A 16,233-nucleotide genomic window follows, 5' to 3' on the forward strand; every position below is an offset into this window, starting at 1 on the left:
TAAAATCCGCGTATGGCAAGCAGTTGAGCTAATTGTGAGTAAAATGCACTAGCAAAAACATGTCATTTTTAGGTTTTCATTTTTTCCCTCAAAAATTTTCAGTGATAAACTTATCAAGTATTTTACCATTGTACAATCCTGATTAAATGACCAACTTTTGATGATACTTGCCAACAAACTTTAGTACATTTTTTTAAAGGAGAGCTTATCAAGTTGACCTATTTTAAAAAATTAAATTTATAGTTCAACAAGAAGTTTTAATTGTTGAAAACTTGTGAAATTGTTTTTTACTGAGGTTCTAGAAATGTCATTCGCGGTTTCAAATTTTTTTCCATGCTATTTCCATACGAAATTTGATTGAATTGCGCACTATCTAAACGTTAGTATTAAGAGCTAAAACTTTCAGAGAATTGTTTTTTATCAATTTGGAACCATTTGAACCCTTGGGAGCAAGAAAATTCGAAAATGTCCATATTAAGTACCACCCTAATATATATATATATATATATATATATATATATATATTCATTTGTTACTAGAAATATCTATTAGTGATTTAAAAATATTCAACCTCTCTTCGTTGAATAATATATTGCCCACAATTCCGCGCCGAGCATCTAGCTAGTTGATGAAATCACTTAAGAAACAATGTCTAGTGTAATATTCAGATACAGAGCCCGGATGGAAAATAATTACCTGGAACATTGAACCGGAATGGAATCCTTTAATATTAACTCCAGTTTAAGTTTACAATCAGCGCACAACATCTTGCTAGTAACAGTGCGCGAATCAAAGATGTGAGATATAGTAGTTTTAATTATAATCAATTAGGCTTCTTTGAAGCAATTATAGGGTGTCAACCGAAAGACACAAGATATTGCAAATTCATTGCTGAAGAGTATAACACTGCTCGGATTATGTTTACTTTGATGTTATGCTTACGCAGGTATGCAACAAAAGATTTCGATTTTCCATAGATTTCGACTCTAAACTTTGCAAGTTAATATTTTGCTTAAATTAGTATTGTAAGCGTCAGCCACTTTTACAATATAATTATTTCACAAAAAAATTAAAGGCATCTAAGAGAAGTATTACACATGCCTATACTATAAAATTACTTTCTAAAAAACTATAACTTAAGATTGATCTCATCTTATCTGGTATCCTTGGCATTTCGTTTGAAGGTAAGTCTACATACCTTCGACCATATGTTGTAAAAGCTATCAGAAAAATGCAATTAATCAGTCCTCAATTATCAATAATTATTCGCCCATGCATTTCCATGTAATAAGTACATACGCAATTAAATATAATTCTATATTGAATTCTTATATTGAATAGGTTACCACCTGCTATTGCAGTAAATTACATTCAAACAAACTTTAAGTATTTCATGTCGAAAAATCTGTTAATATTTTAAGCTGATGAAAATGACAAAGGTTACGTCTGATGCACCTTTTGTTCAATATTACACGAGAGCAATTTTCATTAATCCAAAAGTTCCGAGTAAAACATTGGGTCTTATCACGGATTAGTTAGATTCATGAACACTTAAATTGCAGAGAGTGGCTTCGAATCGATCGGATGCGAGTTCCATTTGATGCTGAGAGTGAAAATACCGGAATTCCTTACAATAATTTGCTCCTTTTGTATCATAGATTTTCGTGTGATGAACTAAAGTGAAATTCAAAAGGGGTTTCAACCTCAGGAATTCGACGAAATAAATATCTGCTTAGAGCGTATCTAACATTAAATGTAACACCAACAACATATAAGCATTTATATACGAAGCGAAATACAAAATAGGTAACTATTTTGTTTGTATAAGCAAAGGATGTAACAACGCGTTACATGTGTATTTATAATTAGAAAACGGATGAAACAATTTGTTTTAAACTTTTAGACGTAAACAGAATAGCATTCAGTATCACACTGTTGTGTTGTGCTCTATTGTATATACAAATGAAAAAGCTTTTGATAAAATTTACTTGTCGTGTCTGTGATTCTCATTGTTAGCTGCTTTGCGTTAACTCTGGCATGTAAGGTGACAAAGATACGTTGACTTCACACATGTATAAATGAGACTTGCAGTACTTCTAGACAGATGATACACACATATATATATATATATATATATATATATATATATATACGAGGTGTGTTCAAAAAGTACCCGGAATTACTAATAATTAAATTTCGCGGGTCTGGAGTGTCTGATTGTCAAAATTTTTTATTGTGTTGGTATACATGCCCCTAAAGTATGATGAAATTTTCAGCTATATTCACTGTTTACTTTGTCTGTGGTAGTCGCTAAGGTTCGACGTGTTTTTCTGAGCTCGGCGATTTTTACAATGGAAGAATTGAAAAGTCAAAGAATTTGTATTAAATTTTGCGTAAAAAATGAAATAAAGTGTTGCAAAGTGCAAAAATTCACCAGATATGGCTCCGTGTGACTTTTTCCTATTCCCAAAGTTGAAGAGACCCATGAAAGGACGGCGGTTTTCCTCGATTGAAGAAAATCGCTGAGAGTGCTCAAGGACATATCAAAAAGTGAATATCAAGGGTGCCTCGAAAATTGGAAAAAACGCTGGCATAAGTGTATTATATCTGGGGGGGACTACTTTGAAGGGGACCACATTAATGTAGACGAATAAATAAATATTTTTTTGAAAAAACGAAAATTCCGGGTACTTTTTGAACAGACCTCGTATATATATATATATATATATATATATATATATATATAGTTTCGAAACTATTTGGTTATAGAATAATTCAGATAAATTTACGAACTTTCATGTGATCTCTATAATTTTTGGTACGCGTTTAGTATAGTATAAACAGATTAATTGGTAAATAAGTAGCTTTATATTATTAGATATGTGATATATCTTTAACCCATTGGATTCAGCTGCAATCAGTTTTCAATTGCAAGTACTTCATTCAAAACCTACTAATTGTAAGTCAAAAATATTCACGATCACTATAAAGGCAACTTTTTTTATATTGTACATCTGTGCAATCAATAATAATATTTGGTATTATTAATAAATAGCGTTGCATTAAATTTTATTTTTTTATCATTTGACCTAGAATTCAATGTTTTGTATAAAAAAATGGATCAGATCTTTCGTAACATAACATCAACAAATACTTAATATAAAATTATCTATTATTCTTGAGACAAAATATAGTAAGATATCATTCTGGAATTTGAATAGGTATTTTTAGAGTAAAAATGCAATATCTGCAGTCCATGAGCGCCCAGAAGCGAACGTCGAACGGAGTCAATACGTTTTTATTACTATGTTTATGAAATAAATCGATTCTGGAGTCCGCTCCGATGAAGATTAATGTCGGTTCTAAACAGTGCTTGATGTATTGTTCGCTTCATACACTGTCGTCGGTCAGTGCTCACATGAAATATTTGATGGAAATTTCTTCTGTAGCATCAAGTCACACGTTTAACTCAGATGATAATAAAGCCATTTTAATTATGAACTTCGCGTTATACTTATTACCCATTTTTTCATAAAATTCGATAAAAATTTGAATTTGTGGTTGCCTCATATTAAACTATAATTTATTAGTTTTAGTTGCTAATATATAATCTCCTGCATTAAAATCATATTTTATCAACCCTTTCCCTCGAATTAAATTTGGAGATGGGTATCGTATTACACGAAAATAATTTCTGAAGACAGAGAATGTATAAACAAGATTTAGCAAATGTTTTGTGAAACGGTAAAAATGCTTTAATGGCAGAGAAGGAGCAAACGAGTGCAAAGGGTTATTGGATATAATTAACTTTTAACTAAAATACGATTCCATTGAAAACTAGAATACTACTAAGCGACGAATGCGTCATTGCAAGCCTTTTATGTGCTTGCTTCAGGGTGACTTTGAATTCCTAGATAACAATATTTTACGACTTGTTCAATGTCATTGCAGTGGAACACAATAGATATGTCAACGCACATTTTGTGGTCTGAAAAGGATATTGAGCATACATTGCATTGTATGTATGATTCACTACATTCTGCGTAGTTTGTATTCTGACCGTTACATTTATAATAGTTATTTAATTATACAAATTGGTGCATACCCCTTCCAATGTATAATGTGATGCGTTAAGTTTCTTTTGAAGAATAAATCAAATCAAATTCAGTATTGTATATAAAGTTATTATTCAGAATGTACATTTATTCACATTTTTGTTTATATAAATATATAATTTGAAACCATGTTCGAATTGCAAAATACGTCATCTAAACAAAATTATGGTAATAACGCACTGGCGCCCATACGACAACTTATATTTAGGTCGAATTCACGGTAAATGACGCAAATAAGAGACCGATATAAAAGTGTGTAGTATGTAATCATGAACATGTTCATACTATACAGAGCGTAAAGTGGCTAAAATGTTGCTATAATCGCAGATCATAAAAACGCATTGATGTGAAACATCAGTTTGCGACGCGGACATATAAAATTATACGAGTAGTTTTTGTTAGTCACGGTGAATAAATATCAAATTTCTCTATAACGCGCAAACGGTCAGAAACAGTAGCGCGCGTGGTATATTGTTATCAACGATTTGTAAATATATTCATGAATAAACCCTTGATAAACATCCTGAACGTTTCGTATTTGAAAGCTTTATGATTTCACATTCTGTCCATCCCCATAATTCAATATTTGTCATAATGATATCATCGTGATAGACAAACATGCATGAATATATACATTATGTGATTTCGGATTATATAACGCAATGAATTTTGTATTCAGGCCCATAAAGTTGAGATAAAGCTCTTGCTCAAACTAATATATACGACTTTGTAAAAACAAATCATGCAACTACAGGATAGTTATTAATCGATTATGAAAGTATTTTAACATAACTCTAAAGATGAAAAATTAATCCAGTAAAGTACGCAAACTTATTGCAAGAAACATTTACTAAAATATTGGATAACATTAAAAAATATATAATTAACAATATGTTCTATTAAATAATGAATAAAAATCACATATTAAATACCATACCATTTTGGTACAGGATCAAGTTTATGATCTAAAAAGAAGGTGATGATATCGATGGAACCAGGAAGAATTTCCGCCTGCGTTGCATAAATATTTTCCAAGTCATATTTCATATGAGTAAATTCAGAAACTCCTAGTTCAGGTATTATTTAATATGTGAAACGTGCAGTGAGAACTGAACCATTCATGGTATGCAGACTGTCTGGGTATTATTTATATTTGAAACAATTTAATTTTATTATTCCGCCTTTAGTAAAAATAATATTCAAAAATAACTTATAAAATATAATAATTGTTTGAATATAAATTTCATTGATAAGCAAAATATTAATGTAAAGGAAAAAAAATACTTTCCATAATTAACGATAATTAGCATGTCATAGTAAATCGATTTATTATATTATTCAATTATATGTGTATATAAAAAGACCATGTATCATACCAAATTATCGTAATTGTTGATATTATAAATTAAAATTAACATAATTTACAACGACCTGTTGAATACTATCCCATATTTATTAATTTTTTTTTTTATTACATAACATGTATACATGCACACACATATATACATATATATACATTTATACATATTTATATTATAGGCCAAAATGAAACAAACAAAAGTTTATGGTACAATAAATCTATCTTGTTTTCTTAGGTCAAAGTAAGACATATCACGTATTTAAAAAATATAGAAATTATCCATTTATCATCCATATCCATAATAATGATCACATTAAACCTAGGCGAAAGACTAATATAAATCTTCCATAATGATCATGCGCCATTCATAGAATGTTGCATTAAGTTTTAATGGGCAATAAATGCAATGAAATGGAAATATTTTCTTAGAATTTTATAATACGTTCAACTGTTAAGTTCAATAAAAGATCATTCGCAAAAATGAAACGTAAACCATTATTTGTCTAACGGGATTCACAAAGAATTCGCGTGTGATCGCTGATGCGGTAATTGAATGCGAGTTCGGATTTAATAATATGTATTTTTGTATAATATAGAACCCGAAACTATAATTATATTGTTTTGGTCCGAGTATTTTACATCGGAAATAAGCATAGAGTTTTTGTAAATCACTGCTAGATGAATGTGATACACCATCAGGGATCCGTACAGCGAATCAATTCATAGACATGGATGAATTATTGAATGAAAATGATTTTAATGAGATTTTAATTATAACTTATAGCCATCCATGAATATAGTCAAAATTATTTGTGATTTTATCTGTGTTTTCGTAAACAAGTGGTTGAACAACTCAAATCCTCATTGTTCATAAAACTTATATATATTTCTCACATATATTTCAATATGTCCAATATTATAACTGGGTATAAACTGATTATTATTGATCATTTTAAATATAGGAATTTGAAAATTTTGTTAAAACCCTTCGCAAAATAGGTTATCGACTTTTCTTGAAATCACCTAATATAGAAGAAACAATTTAATGAAGAACTAACTTTTCAATATTACTGTTTATATCCTTAATAATTGTTTTCCAAATTATTTTCTGTAGTGCAATATATATTAGCACATTGTTAAATAAACATAAAAATTAGGTCCAAATGATATCAGATGCAACATACATTGTAATATCAAGGCACATTATTTTCTTTTACGACGGATTTAGAAATAAATAGGAGAAGTAAATAAAAAAGGACTTGTATAAACTTTGTGATAATGACATAACAGAAGCAGAGGAGTATACAAAAATAGTCATTACGTTAAGCATGAAACTCTCGAGTGAAATATTTGGACGTGGGGACGTCCTAGATACATAAACGTCAATAAAAGAATAGGATTTATAGCGATGGTGTTTCAGGGTCTGATCGTATTCACTTAGGGCGTACATGCAAGCCATCTGGCCGTTATTGTAGCGGCTTAGGATTACAAATAAAGTCATCCCGCACACATTTCTGGTATTTGGAAGCCGACACTGCGGATTGAGCAGAAGCGGCAAAACCCACAGACTAGGGAATAAATATATGTATAGACAAGCTTTTAATATAGAACAACATCAATCCGGACAAAGAGTATCGAACTAGCCTTTATTCATCTTAGTCCTGCACATGTGTGAAGTAAGCCCAAAAAAAAGCACAATGAAACAAAAGAGAATGATTAATTTATGAATTTTATATAAAAAATACGATATATGAATTAGTATCAACGTTGGGCAGAAGATTTATGGCGTTATATTTATATTTGTATTTGTACACCTGATATATTTATTTTAAGTAGATACTGGTATTCCTGATATATTTACTATAAGATGAAATTATAATTTGTTATATAAAGTATTGCAAATCTTTGTAAAGAAATATCTGAAGCGAGTATTGTATTTGTCTAATCTTTATTACTTTGGCAACTACTGCTCTATCCCAATGTTTGTGATCGCCGAACAAACTGATACCCAGAATGACTGGAGTGAGTTTAATCTTCAAAAGCTGAATAGAATAAGATTAAAAATATATCCGGAGGGCAACAAAAAAAATCGAATTGCTGCACAAATTGGATGGCGAGGTCTAATTGTGGCCTTAGTTGTGTTATAAAATTTTATCGCCGAACCCTCCACACTTTTTAACATATGCCCACAACAGTATTGCAAACATAAAGCAGAAAACGTAGAATTAACGAAAATCGGAACAGGTATCATTTTATAATTAGTATTTTAGATTTTTTGACTAGTATTTATGAGAATTTTGCTCTTGTGCGTTTTATTATGTTTTAAGTCTGCATATTTCATGTTGTGCGTTTTTTCAGAAGGAGTAAATTTGATGTAAAGATGTCTTGAATGCTTTAAGCAAAAGTGAACATAGAAGCAAGGCAATTATTAAAGTAGAGTACATCGAAGGTCGAACTATAAGAGTCATACATCGAAGTAGTTAACTATGTAAATAACTAATAAATGAGAGTGAATACATTACCTTTACTAAAACTGGTTGAACCGTAATTCAAACGCAGATATATCATAAATTAGTAGTTGGAGAGTAAGAGTACATTTAAAGAACGAGTTCAGACGTTTTGAAGAATATATGAAAATGATTTAAAATTTGCATAATTTGTGAGAAAAAACTTGTTTTCTCTTCACATTATGCATTGACAATTATTTGTCTAACGTAAGTAAAAAAAACAAAATCAGGAGAAAATATTAAAATCTAAATATCTAGAAGTATAATTAGGAAAACATTAATCGTTATGTATATATATATATATATATATATATATCCCATATTTCCGAAAACGTTTATTAGAAACTTTAGAAAGTCATATTCTCCATCAGGCAGAAGGCCTCGTTTCATTATTTTTACAATAAGTATAGTTATGTAACAGACATATTTAGGTTCATGTAATTGGATAAGCTTAAAAAGGAATTTTCAGAAATAAAAGTTATTTCAATTCGACGATGAAATTTTTACAATATATTGTCTATCGATAAAAGTTTTAGAAATATAAAGAAAATATTCTTTTTGTGCAACAATAAGCATTATTTTGTTAAACATAAAAAAAATTTTAAAGTTTTTAAAGTTTTTAAAAAATAATGATATAAGTTGATAGTAAAGTTGAGTAATTCTGCGCAAAATTAAATATAATATATTTCTGAAATCTGTGTGAAGTATTCAACCTACATAACATCAGCGATAGACTGCTTCGGATATTCCCTAAAAAATCACCTTAAATCATCAATCTGCTTCAAGAGTGTAGTCAAAACGTGTACCGGCTCTACGGCTCAAGTCATCTAGTAGCGGCAATAAATGATTAGCATAAATCGAAGCTTGCCGCATGTTGCCCATTACGGCAGCGACAACATTATATCGGAATACAAATGAGCCTCTTCTCGACTCCAGGCTGCCTTCATCCTGCACCACGAACGAATGCGACCTGGCACGTTCGATAAATAATCAGCGCGACATTCGACAAAGGAATTGGTAGAAGCGATCATAAAAGCAGTTATGATCAAATATTGGCAAAGCAAGGTATAGGGGACACCGGAAATCGTTGAATACTAAGATTAAAGTTTAATCCAGAACAGGTTTATCCTAGTTAGGAACACAATATTGGCAAGGCAATGTGTTGGAGACATCAGAAATCTGCGAATACTAAGATTACAAATTAACCTAGAATAAGAGGTCGATTCTGCAGTAAATCATACCAATGTTATAGCAAGGCTATGTTACGCTGTAGTTTTCATATAAAGTGGTACTAAAAACTGTCGAAAATCTATGTGCTTGCTGTGCAGTCAGGCGTTTTATGTAGAAAACTTTACCTAGAAAACGCACAACGCACAAAACGTTGAGTACAAAAATTAAAGTTTAACCTAGAATAAGAGGGCGATTCTGCCGTAAAATAGACCAATTTTATGGAAAGACTATGTTATGTAGCAGTTTTTATATAACATGGTACTAAAAACTGTCAAAATCGTATGTGGTTGCTGTGTAATCAGGCGTTTTAGACAGAAAACCTAACCCAACCTAAACGCACAAATGTCATACTATGTTATCATAACTGGATCTTTGAGATATGGCTTGATAACATATAAGGTTGTCAAATATCTCCCTTCCGCCTTTTTGTATCATAAACCAAGAGCAAAAAAAGCGGAAGGGAGATATTTGACAACCTAATATCAGTGAAGTTGCATTTTATGTATAAAACGCTTGATTGCACAGCAAATATATGGCATTTTGACAGTATTTAGTAGCATTTTGTATGAAAACTGGAACGTAGCACAGCCTTGCGATAACCATGGTCTCTTTTACGGCAGATAGGGTCATATATTTATTCTAGCTAAGAATCAAATATTGGCGAAGCAGTTTGTTGCGGACATCAGAAACTTCGAATACTAATATACAGAGCTGAAACATTAACCGAGAATAATGGAGCGATTCTGCCGCATAACAGATAAATGTTATGGCAAGGCTATGTTATGAAGAGCATACTAATTCATTCTAAATATTGACAGAAGCATTGTGGTTGTTGTGCAGTCAGGCGTTTTTCTTAGGTTGTCAGATAGAAAACCTAATATAGAAACATGGTTTTTCTGACTCAGCTTCATAACATACAACTGACGTAGCAGTTTATGTATAAAATTGCCTGAATACACAGCAAATATATGAGTAGTATCGAAGTTGGAGCGTAACATGGCCTTGCCCTAACATTGGTCTGTTGTGCGGCAAAATCGGACCATTAGTTTATTTCAGATAAGAAACTTCACTCTACTCTAGAGAAAACTAAACAAATAATGAATCTATTTTTGTGACGCGGGAATTATTAAATTTAAATTAGTTCATTTTTTAGCTTTATGTTTTCCTTCTTTTACAAAACTTAGTATAGAATTTGTTTTTTTTTTCCTTACTTTTTTATATTTTTTGGGAAAAACAATATCTGTTGTATGATTAGGCAATATTCGCCAACAGTGCGTACAGATATAATCGCATGGAACAGGCTTTGCTGATAAGTAACATTGGTACAAAACTTAAGCCAGAAAACTACATTTTTAATTGAATCAAGTTTTTTTTAAAATTTTTGAACAGCAATCAGAACCTTACGTCCTATGAGCTGTTGGGCTGAAACTTCTCCTTACTTCGTATTTCTTAGATGGTAACCCAATGGTTAATCCATCCATATATGACATTTTTATTGGTGCAACAATGCCGGGTGAGGGCTATTTTCACTTGGAAATATATTGATATCTATATTTCCAAGTGAAAATCGTTGTCACTGTTGCCTGACAACAGGCTGCTCGAAGTGGGTATCGAACCCGGGACTTCTGAAATAAGTTCCGTCGCTCTTAACTGCTTACCTACGGGCAAGCCCGAATTAAGATTTTACTAACAATTTAGAATTGAAAGTGCATTTTGAGCATCGATACCCGGTCTCCCTGCAACCGCATATCTGCATGTCACACAGGTAGCAGCCGCATATTAAATGTCTTCATTTCTTTATCGCGCTTATAAATTTTATTTGATATCGCGGCTCTTATGCCCCGCAACAGAACTCCGAGGTAATTTTAGCGCATTTTTACGCTCTTATCGTGCAAGCCGTTATCGGAGAATCGTAAAATGCATGATATTGAACAATATAAATGTTATTAATATTTTTATATGCACACGATTACATACATAATGGTCGTGCTGAAAACGTTTCGAACATGATCAATATCAGATATAAAATTGAAGCCTTTCAAATTAGTAACGGACGTAGCAAGACACCGCAGAAAAGTATACAATTACTAATACAATATATAAGTATACTCAATCTTTGCAGTAATCTCTACGCCATTTACAAATTCTATTTGAATTATTCTTAAATTAATGTTATTAAAATACAATTGACGACGTCAATGACCTTTAGATCATGAAATCGTAATAAAAGTTTTACCCAGCTAACGATACTTTGAAACCATATATCATCATAGTAAGAAAATTTATGTAAGTAGCACTATATTTAATTAAGGCTTCCAAATAATTAAAATACTAACAAATGCAGTATAATTATTCACTTATGATAAATGTATTCACGCTACCTGAACATATAAATATTAGTACAAACGGTGTTAATTTACCACCTGCTTATTATTTTCATTATTAGTAGTATTAGAGTATATTGCAGTGGCAATATACTAAATATAATAATATTCAATAGGATGATCGAAATCATTGAATATTTGCATCTCGTACCTGCTACTGGAGACAATTTCCTCATGACGCACCATCTCGATTTCCACTAAAATAATAAAATTGATGAATTATAAATGTGTATATTAAAAAAAGTTTTTAGTTCTTTTAATGTCAGTACAATTTGTAAATTACAATAACGTTGTACTAGAAAAACTGGACAAGAATCATGTTATATAATGATGTGGTACAAGGTCCACTTATGATATCTTGTCCTCACAAGATTAAAAATCAAATTATAATATATAATAACAAAAACAAATCATAGAGCATGAAATTATACAACATCCTTGTTCGTATGCAAGTAACAACACAAATATAGTTAGAATACAATCGTGCGATCATTCCATGATTCAGCGAGATCTCTACGGTACGTGTTTGATCACGTTCACAAAAAGCAATTATAAATTAGTTTTCAATTCGGCATTATCTGCGTGTTCGCAAGATTCGTTGGTACATTAAGTAAATGGACACTGAACTCAATAAGAATTCACCTGGAAGCGTTGTGGTATTTTACAATCGGAACGCAATTATATCTAGCTAGATATTTTTGTTGCAAAAAAACGAGTTAATCTGTATCTGATACGACACAGGACCGCTATAAAGTATCAGTGCTGTTTCGAACAATAGAATTTAATTTCCAGGTAATATAAATGCTTTTTTAACATTTCAGAATATTAGATGTGGGACAACATTAGGAAATCTAATTACATTATGGTCACGGGTACATACAAAATAATATACGGAAGATGTCGAAATACAATACCATAAAATTGGAATATAATAAAACACCATATAATTTGTGCTTGAAAATGCGTGAATGTTATTCTAAAAAACTATTTTTAAAGATTTGTCCAACTCTAACACTTTTTTCTAATTTTTAGGCCAATTTTCTTTATTTTAATTTTTTCATACGGAATTGAAAAATACATACAACTCTAAACTTTCACCGTTCTTCCACAAATCTATTTCATAATATCCATTTTAGTAATCGAATAATTTTTAGTCAGTGAGTGTTCTCATATTGAATTTCAATTTATATTTTCCTGATTTTAAAGCATGAATTTTACTTAAAAAAAAAAACAATTTATTTTTATCAAGGGTTGTCTACACACCTCTCCCCCCCATTTTCCCATTGTTCAAATATTTTCTGATGCGCACACACAGTACATAGTTGATAAATGGTTTGCAAAAAGAGCAATTTTTGCAAAGAAAAAATAGATTCAATGAATATCAAAATCTGAAGATCAACAGTTTTTGATAGGAAACTTGGTACCACACTAGTCTATTGCAAAGTTGTAAAATTTTCCACTCTCTCAATTTTTTTTCTAAGCTAAGCATGCCACATAACAATACAATTTGAAAATGAATTATCGGATTTTGCTTTGTAATTCCAAAATTACTGAATTAATAAAAAGCGTGGTAATAATATATCAAAATCTTGAAACTTTGAATGTGCCAATACAATTTAAATGTAATCGGTTTCAGATAAAGTTGGCACTTGCAAAGACTATTAACAGGGGCATTTATATGTGGCGTACTATGCAGTGGAAAAACTTTTCATATATCTTTTTGAAGCTGCTCATTTCAGTTATGCACAACATTTGAAATCAGTTATTTTCATACTAACCATTTTATACTACAATATTTTTAATGACGATAAAACGTTTGCCAGGTCAGCTAGTATATATATATATATATATATATATATATATATATATATATATGTATGATTTGAAGAATGACATTTTTTTAGCAATTAAACGATTATTTAAAGGATTTCGTTCAGACCCTCTATCTTATGAACTCTAAAAACACTAGACAATTTTATAATTACATATGTGCTGATGCTATAAAATTATATTCGTATAACTTGTTTTGTCTCTTACTACAAACTGTACCAAAATCCCTATAACAGACAAATATTTTGAATTTTTAATAAAAATTTCACGTATACTTTATTAGCCTAAAGCGTTCCTCAAAACGAACCTGTACATGAAACATACAATTGTATATGTCCGTAATATAATAAACAATAATTTACAAATTATATAATTTTAATAAAAAAAACTAAGACTCAGCCAGTTCCAATTGTGACCTTGCTTGGTAAAAATGACGGCAGCTTTGCAGTAAAAAAACATGGTAAAATAAACTCTTAGAAAACATTTTATACAAATAGATAGGTACATACATATATATATATATATATATATATATATATATGTATATATGTTTATATTTGTATGTCTATTTGAGGCGTTACAAAATACATACGCATTGTCTATGAACCAACATAAGCGTATACTATCAATAATCTACTAATTCCATCTAAATTAAATACTGAATGTGATTTTCATTAAAACATTATACCAAAGCGAGATAATATCGTGATCGTATAATTAGAATCGCAATATAATTATACAAACGTGTATAATTATAGGAAAAGCAATTAAAACTTTGCACTAAAAATTTACATATTTTGCAGTAATCAAAACCATTATAGTGTAATCCACATTTCCATTATTTTTAGAATGATATAAATATGTACAGCATTTATGGGCATTTAGCAATTTTTGTTTGTAAGTTCTAAATAAGAATTTACTCTTATTATAAAATTGTTCTAATGGAAGTAAGACTTCCAGAACAACTGAAATATAATTTTTCAAGGCAAATTATATAATTATTTCTTCTATGTATTCGGAGTCAATTTCATGATCGTGAGATAAGATTTTTTGAACAAAATAACCTTCAAAATAATTCTTCAAGAGAAACAGTTGCGTTGTCATGAACTATAGAAATATTTCTCATGTACTTCTCGAGTTATTCAATTCTCATTCCATATTTTTTGAAATTACAAAATTCTAACTCTTAATAAAATTTGCAAAAATTGATTTACGTGAAATTCGTTCGGCCTAGGATAATGTTTGAAACTAACCAAAAATATATATTTTTATATTTTATATACAATTGTATTTATCCATTCTAAATTAATGTGGCAAGCGATTATTGGTAAAAAGGTACTATGGGCCAATTCTGCTGTAAAATAGATCAATGTTATGGCAAGGCTATGTTACGCTACCGTTTTCATACAAAATAATACTAAAAACTATCAAAATGTGGGCGTTTTAGATATAAGAGCTAACCTTAAAATTATCTTAAAAAATCTAATTATAAGTGCAAATTTCTGATGTGTCATAATAATACAATAAGAAGATATATTTTATGTGTGAAGCAAACAGCTTTATCATATATGAATTAAGCTACATTATATATGAATCAGAGTTATTTCCACACTCTATAAGTTATATGGTTGAATTACACATAATAATAATAATAATAATAAAAGAAAATAGTAAAATCAAGAATAAAGAAAAATAAATAAACAGAAAGGGGAAAAAACAAATTGTAGTAATTGCTCCAATAAGCAAATGACTATAGAAAACAACTTTTTTTACATTAAGTCAATAGGCTGTCTCTTGCGTAGTCTCCTTATAGGAAGATTACATTGCATTTTGACAGCTTTTAGTACCATTTTATATTAAAAACGCAGCGTACAGAGCCTTGTCATAACATTAGTCTATTTTACGGCAGTATTGACCGGTTAGTCTTGGATATAGGCACAAATATTTGAAAACATAATAACTTGGTTGTAATGAGGTTATAATTTGTTATTGTTGATATATTATATATAAAAAATGCAATTACTTCTATAGGCCTATTCCCTTACGCAATTCTCACTTTAAATCTAATCTACAATTAGTAATTTCAAGGTGTTTGTATTATGTAACAAACAAAGATCTGGCGCTCTTTTACCAAACGATCCGTGTGGTCCGTGCAGAATACATTCATGTGGAAAGGTAAATTAGTTGATCAAAACAGTTTCAAACCGTAATATTTCATATGAACAATACGATGGCTATATAGTGAGATCGCATTTGATAATATAGCTCACTCGTCGATGCGTTACACAACAATAATAATAAATATACATAAAAAATCACATTTAACGGTTCCATGCCATGCCACTGTATAATCATATGGCAACTAATTTGATTTAATACCCAAAATGCGTGGTTATCGTTACACTAACCAGAATCGTATTTAGTGAATAATTACAGAGGATGCTGTTGCAAAAAATACAATGTTGAATGTTTCGTGTACATGGAATATATTTTTATTGACTTTTTTAGGGAGCTTGTTACCATAAGTAATGAGTATCTGTTGATGTGATTGTGTTATATTATATATATATATATATATATATATATATATACTAGCTGACCCGACAAACGTTCTCCTGTACCCACACCTATAATTCGAAAGTTCAACATTTTTAATATCCTATCCTATACTCTTTAATATCCTATTTGACGTCTTGCTTTTGAGATTCATTGATGGTCTTAGCATAAGCAGTATAAGAAATTAAAAAAAAATAATATAGTATCTGCGGTAAAAGAACAATATTACACTTGATTTTACCACACAGCCA

The 16,233-nt window shown here is 30.3% G+C and overlaps 1 protein-coding gene across 2 annotated transcripts in view; it reads right to left on the bottom strand.

Annotated features, from left to right (window-relative positions):
* LOC113378808 overlaps positions 1–16,233 on the bottom strand; it is a 399,676-nt gene that overhangs the window by 319,523 nt on the left and 63,920 nt on the right. The window contains exon 2 of one of the 2 annotated variants that reach the window (XM_026619413.1): positions 11,748–11,793. The exons of the other annotated variant lie outside the window; for it this stretch is intronic. Coding sequence (XP_026475198.1) covers positions 11,748–11,793 — 46 coding nt within the window. The remainder of the gene's footprint in view (positions 1–11,747; positions 11,794–16,233) is intronic. 2 annotated transcript variants of the gene reach the window in all.

This window comes from Ctenocephalides felis, unplaced genomic scaffold (genome assembly GCF_003426905.1).
Source record: "Ctenocephalides felis isolate EL2017-DRISC unplaced genomic scaffold, ASM342690v1 CF-g0.4_SCAFFOLD_01886, whole genome shotgun sequence".
Lineage (NCBI taxonomy): Eukaryota > Metazoa > Arthropoda > Insecta > Siphonaptera > Pulicidae > Ctenocephalides > Ctenocephalides felis.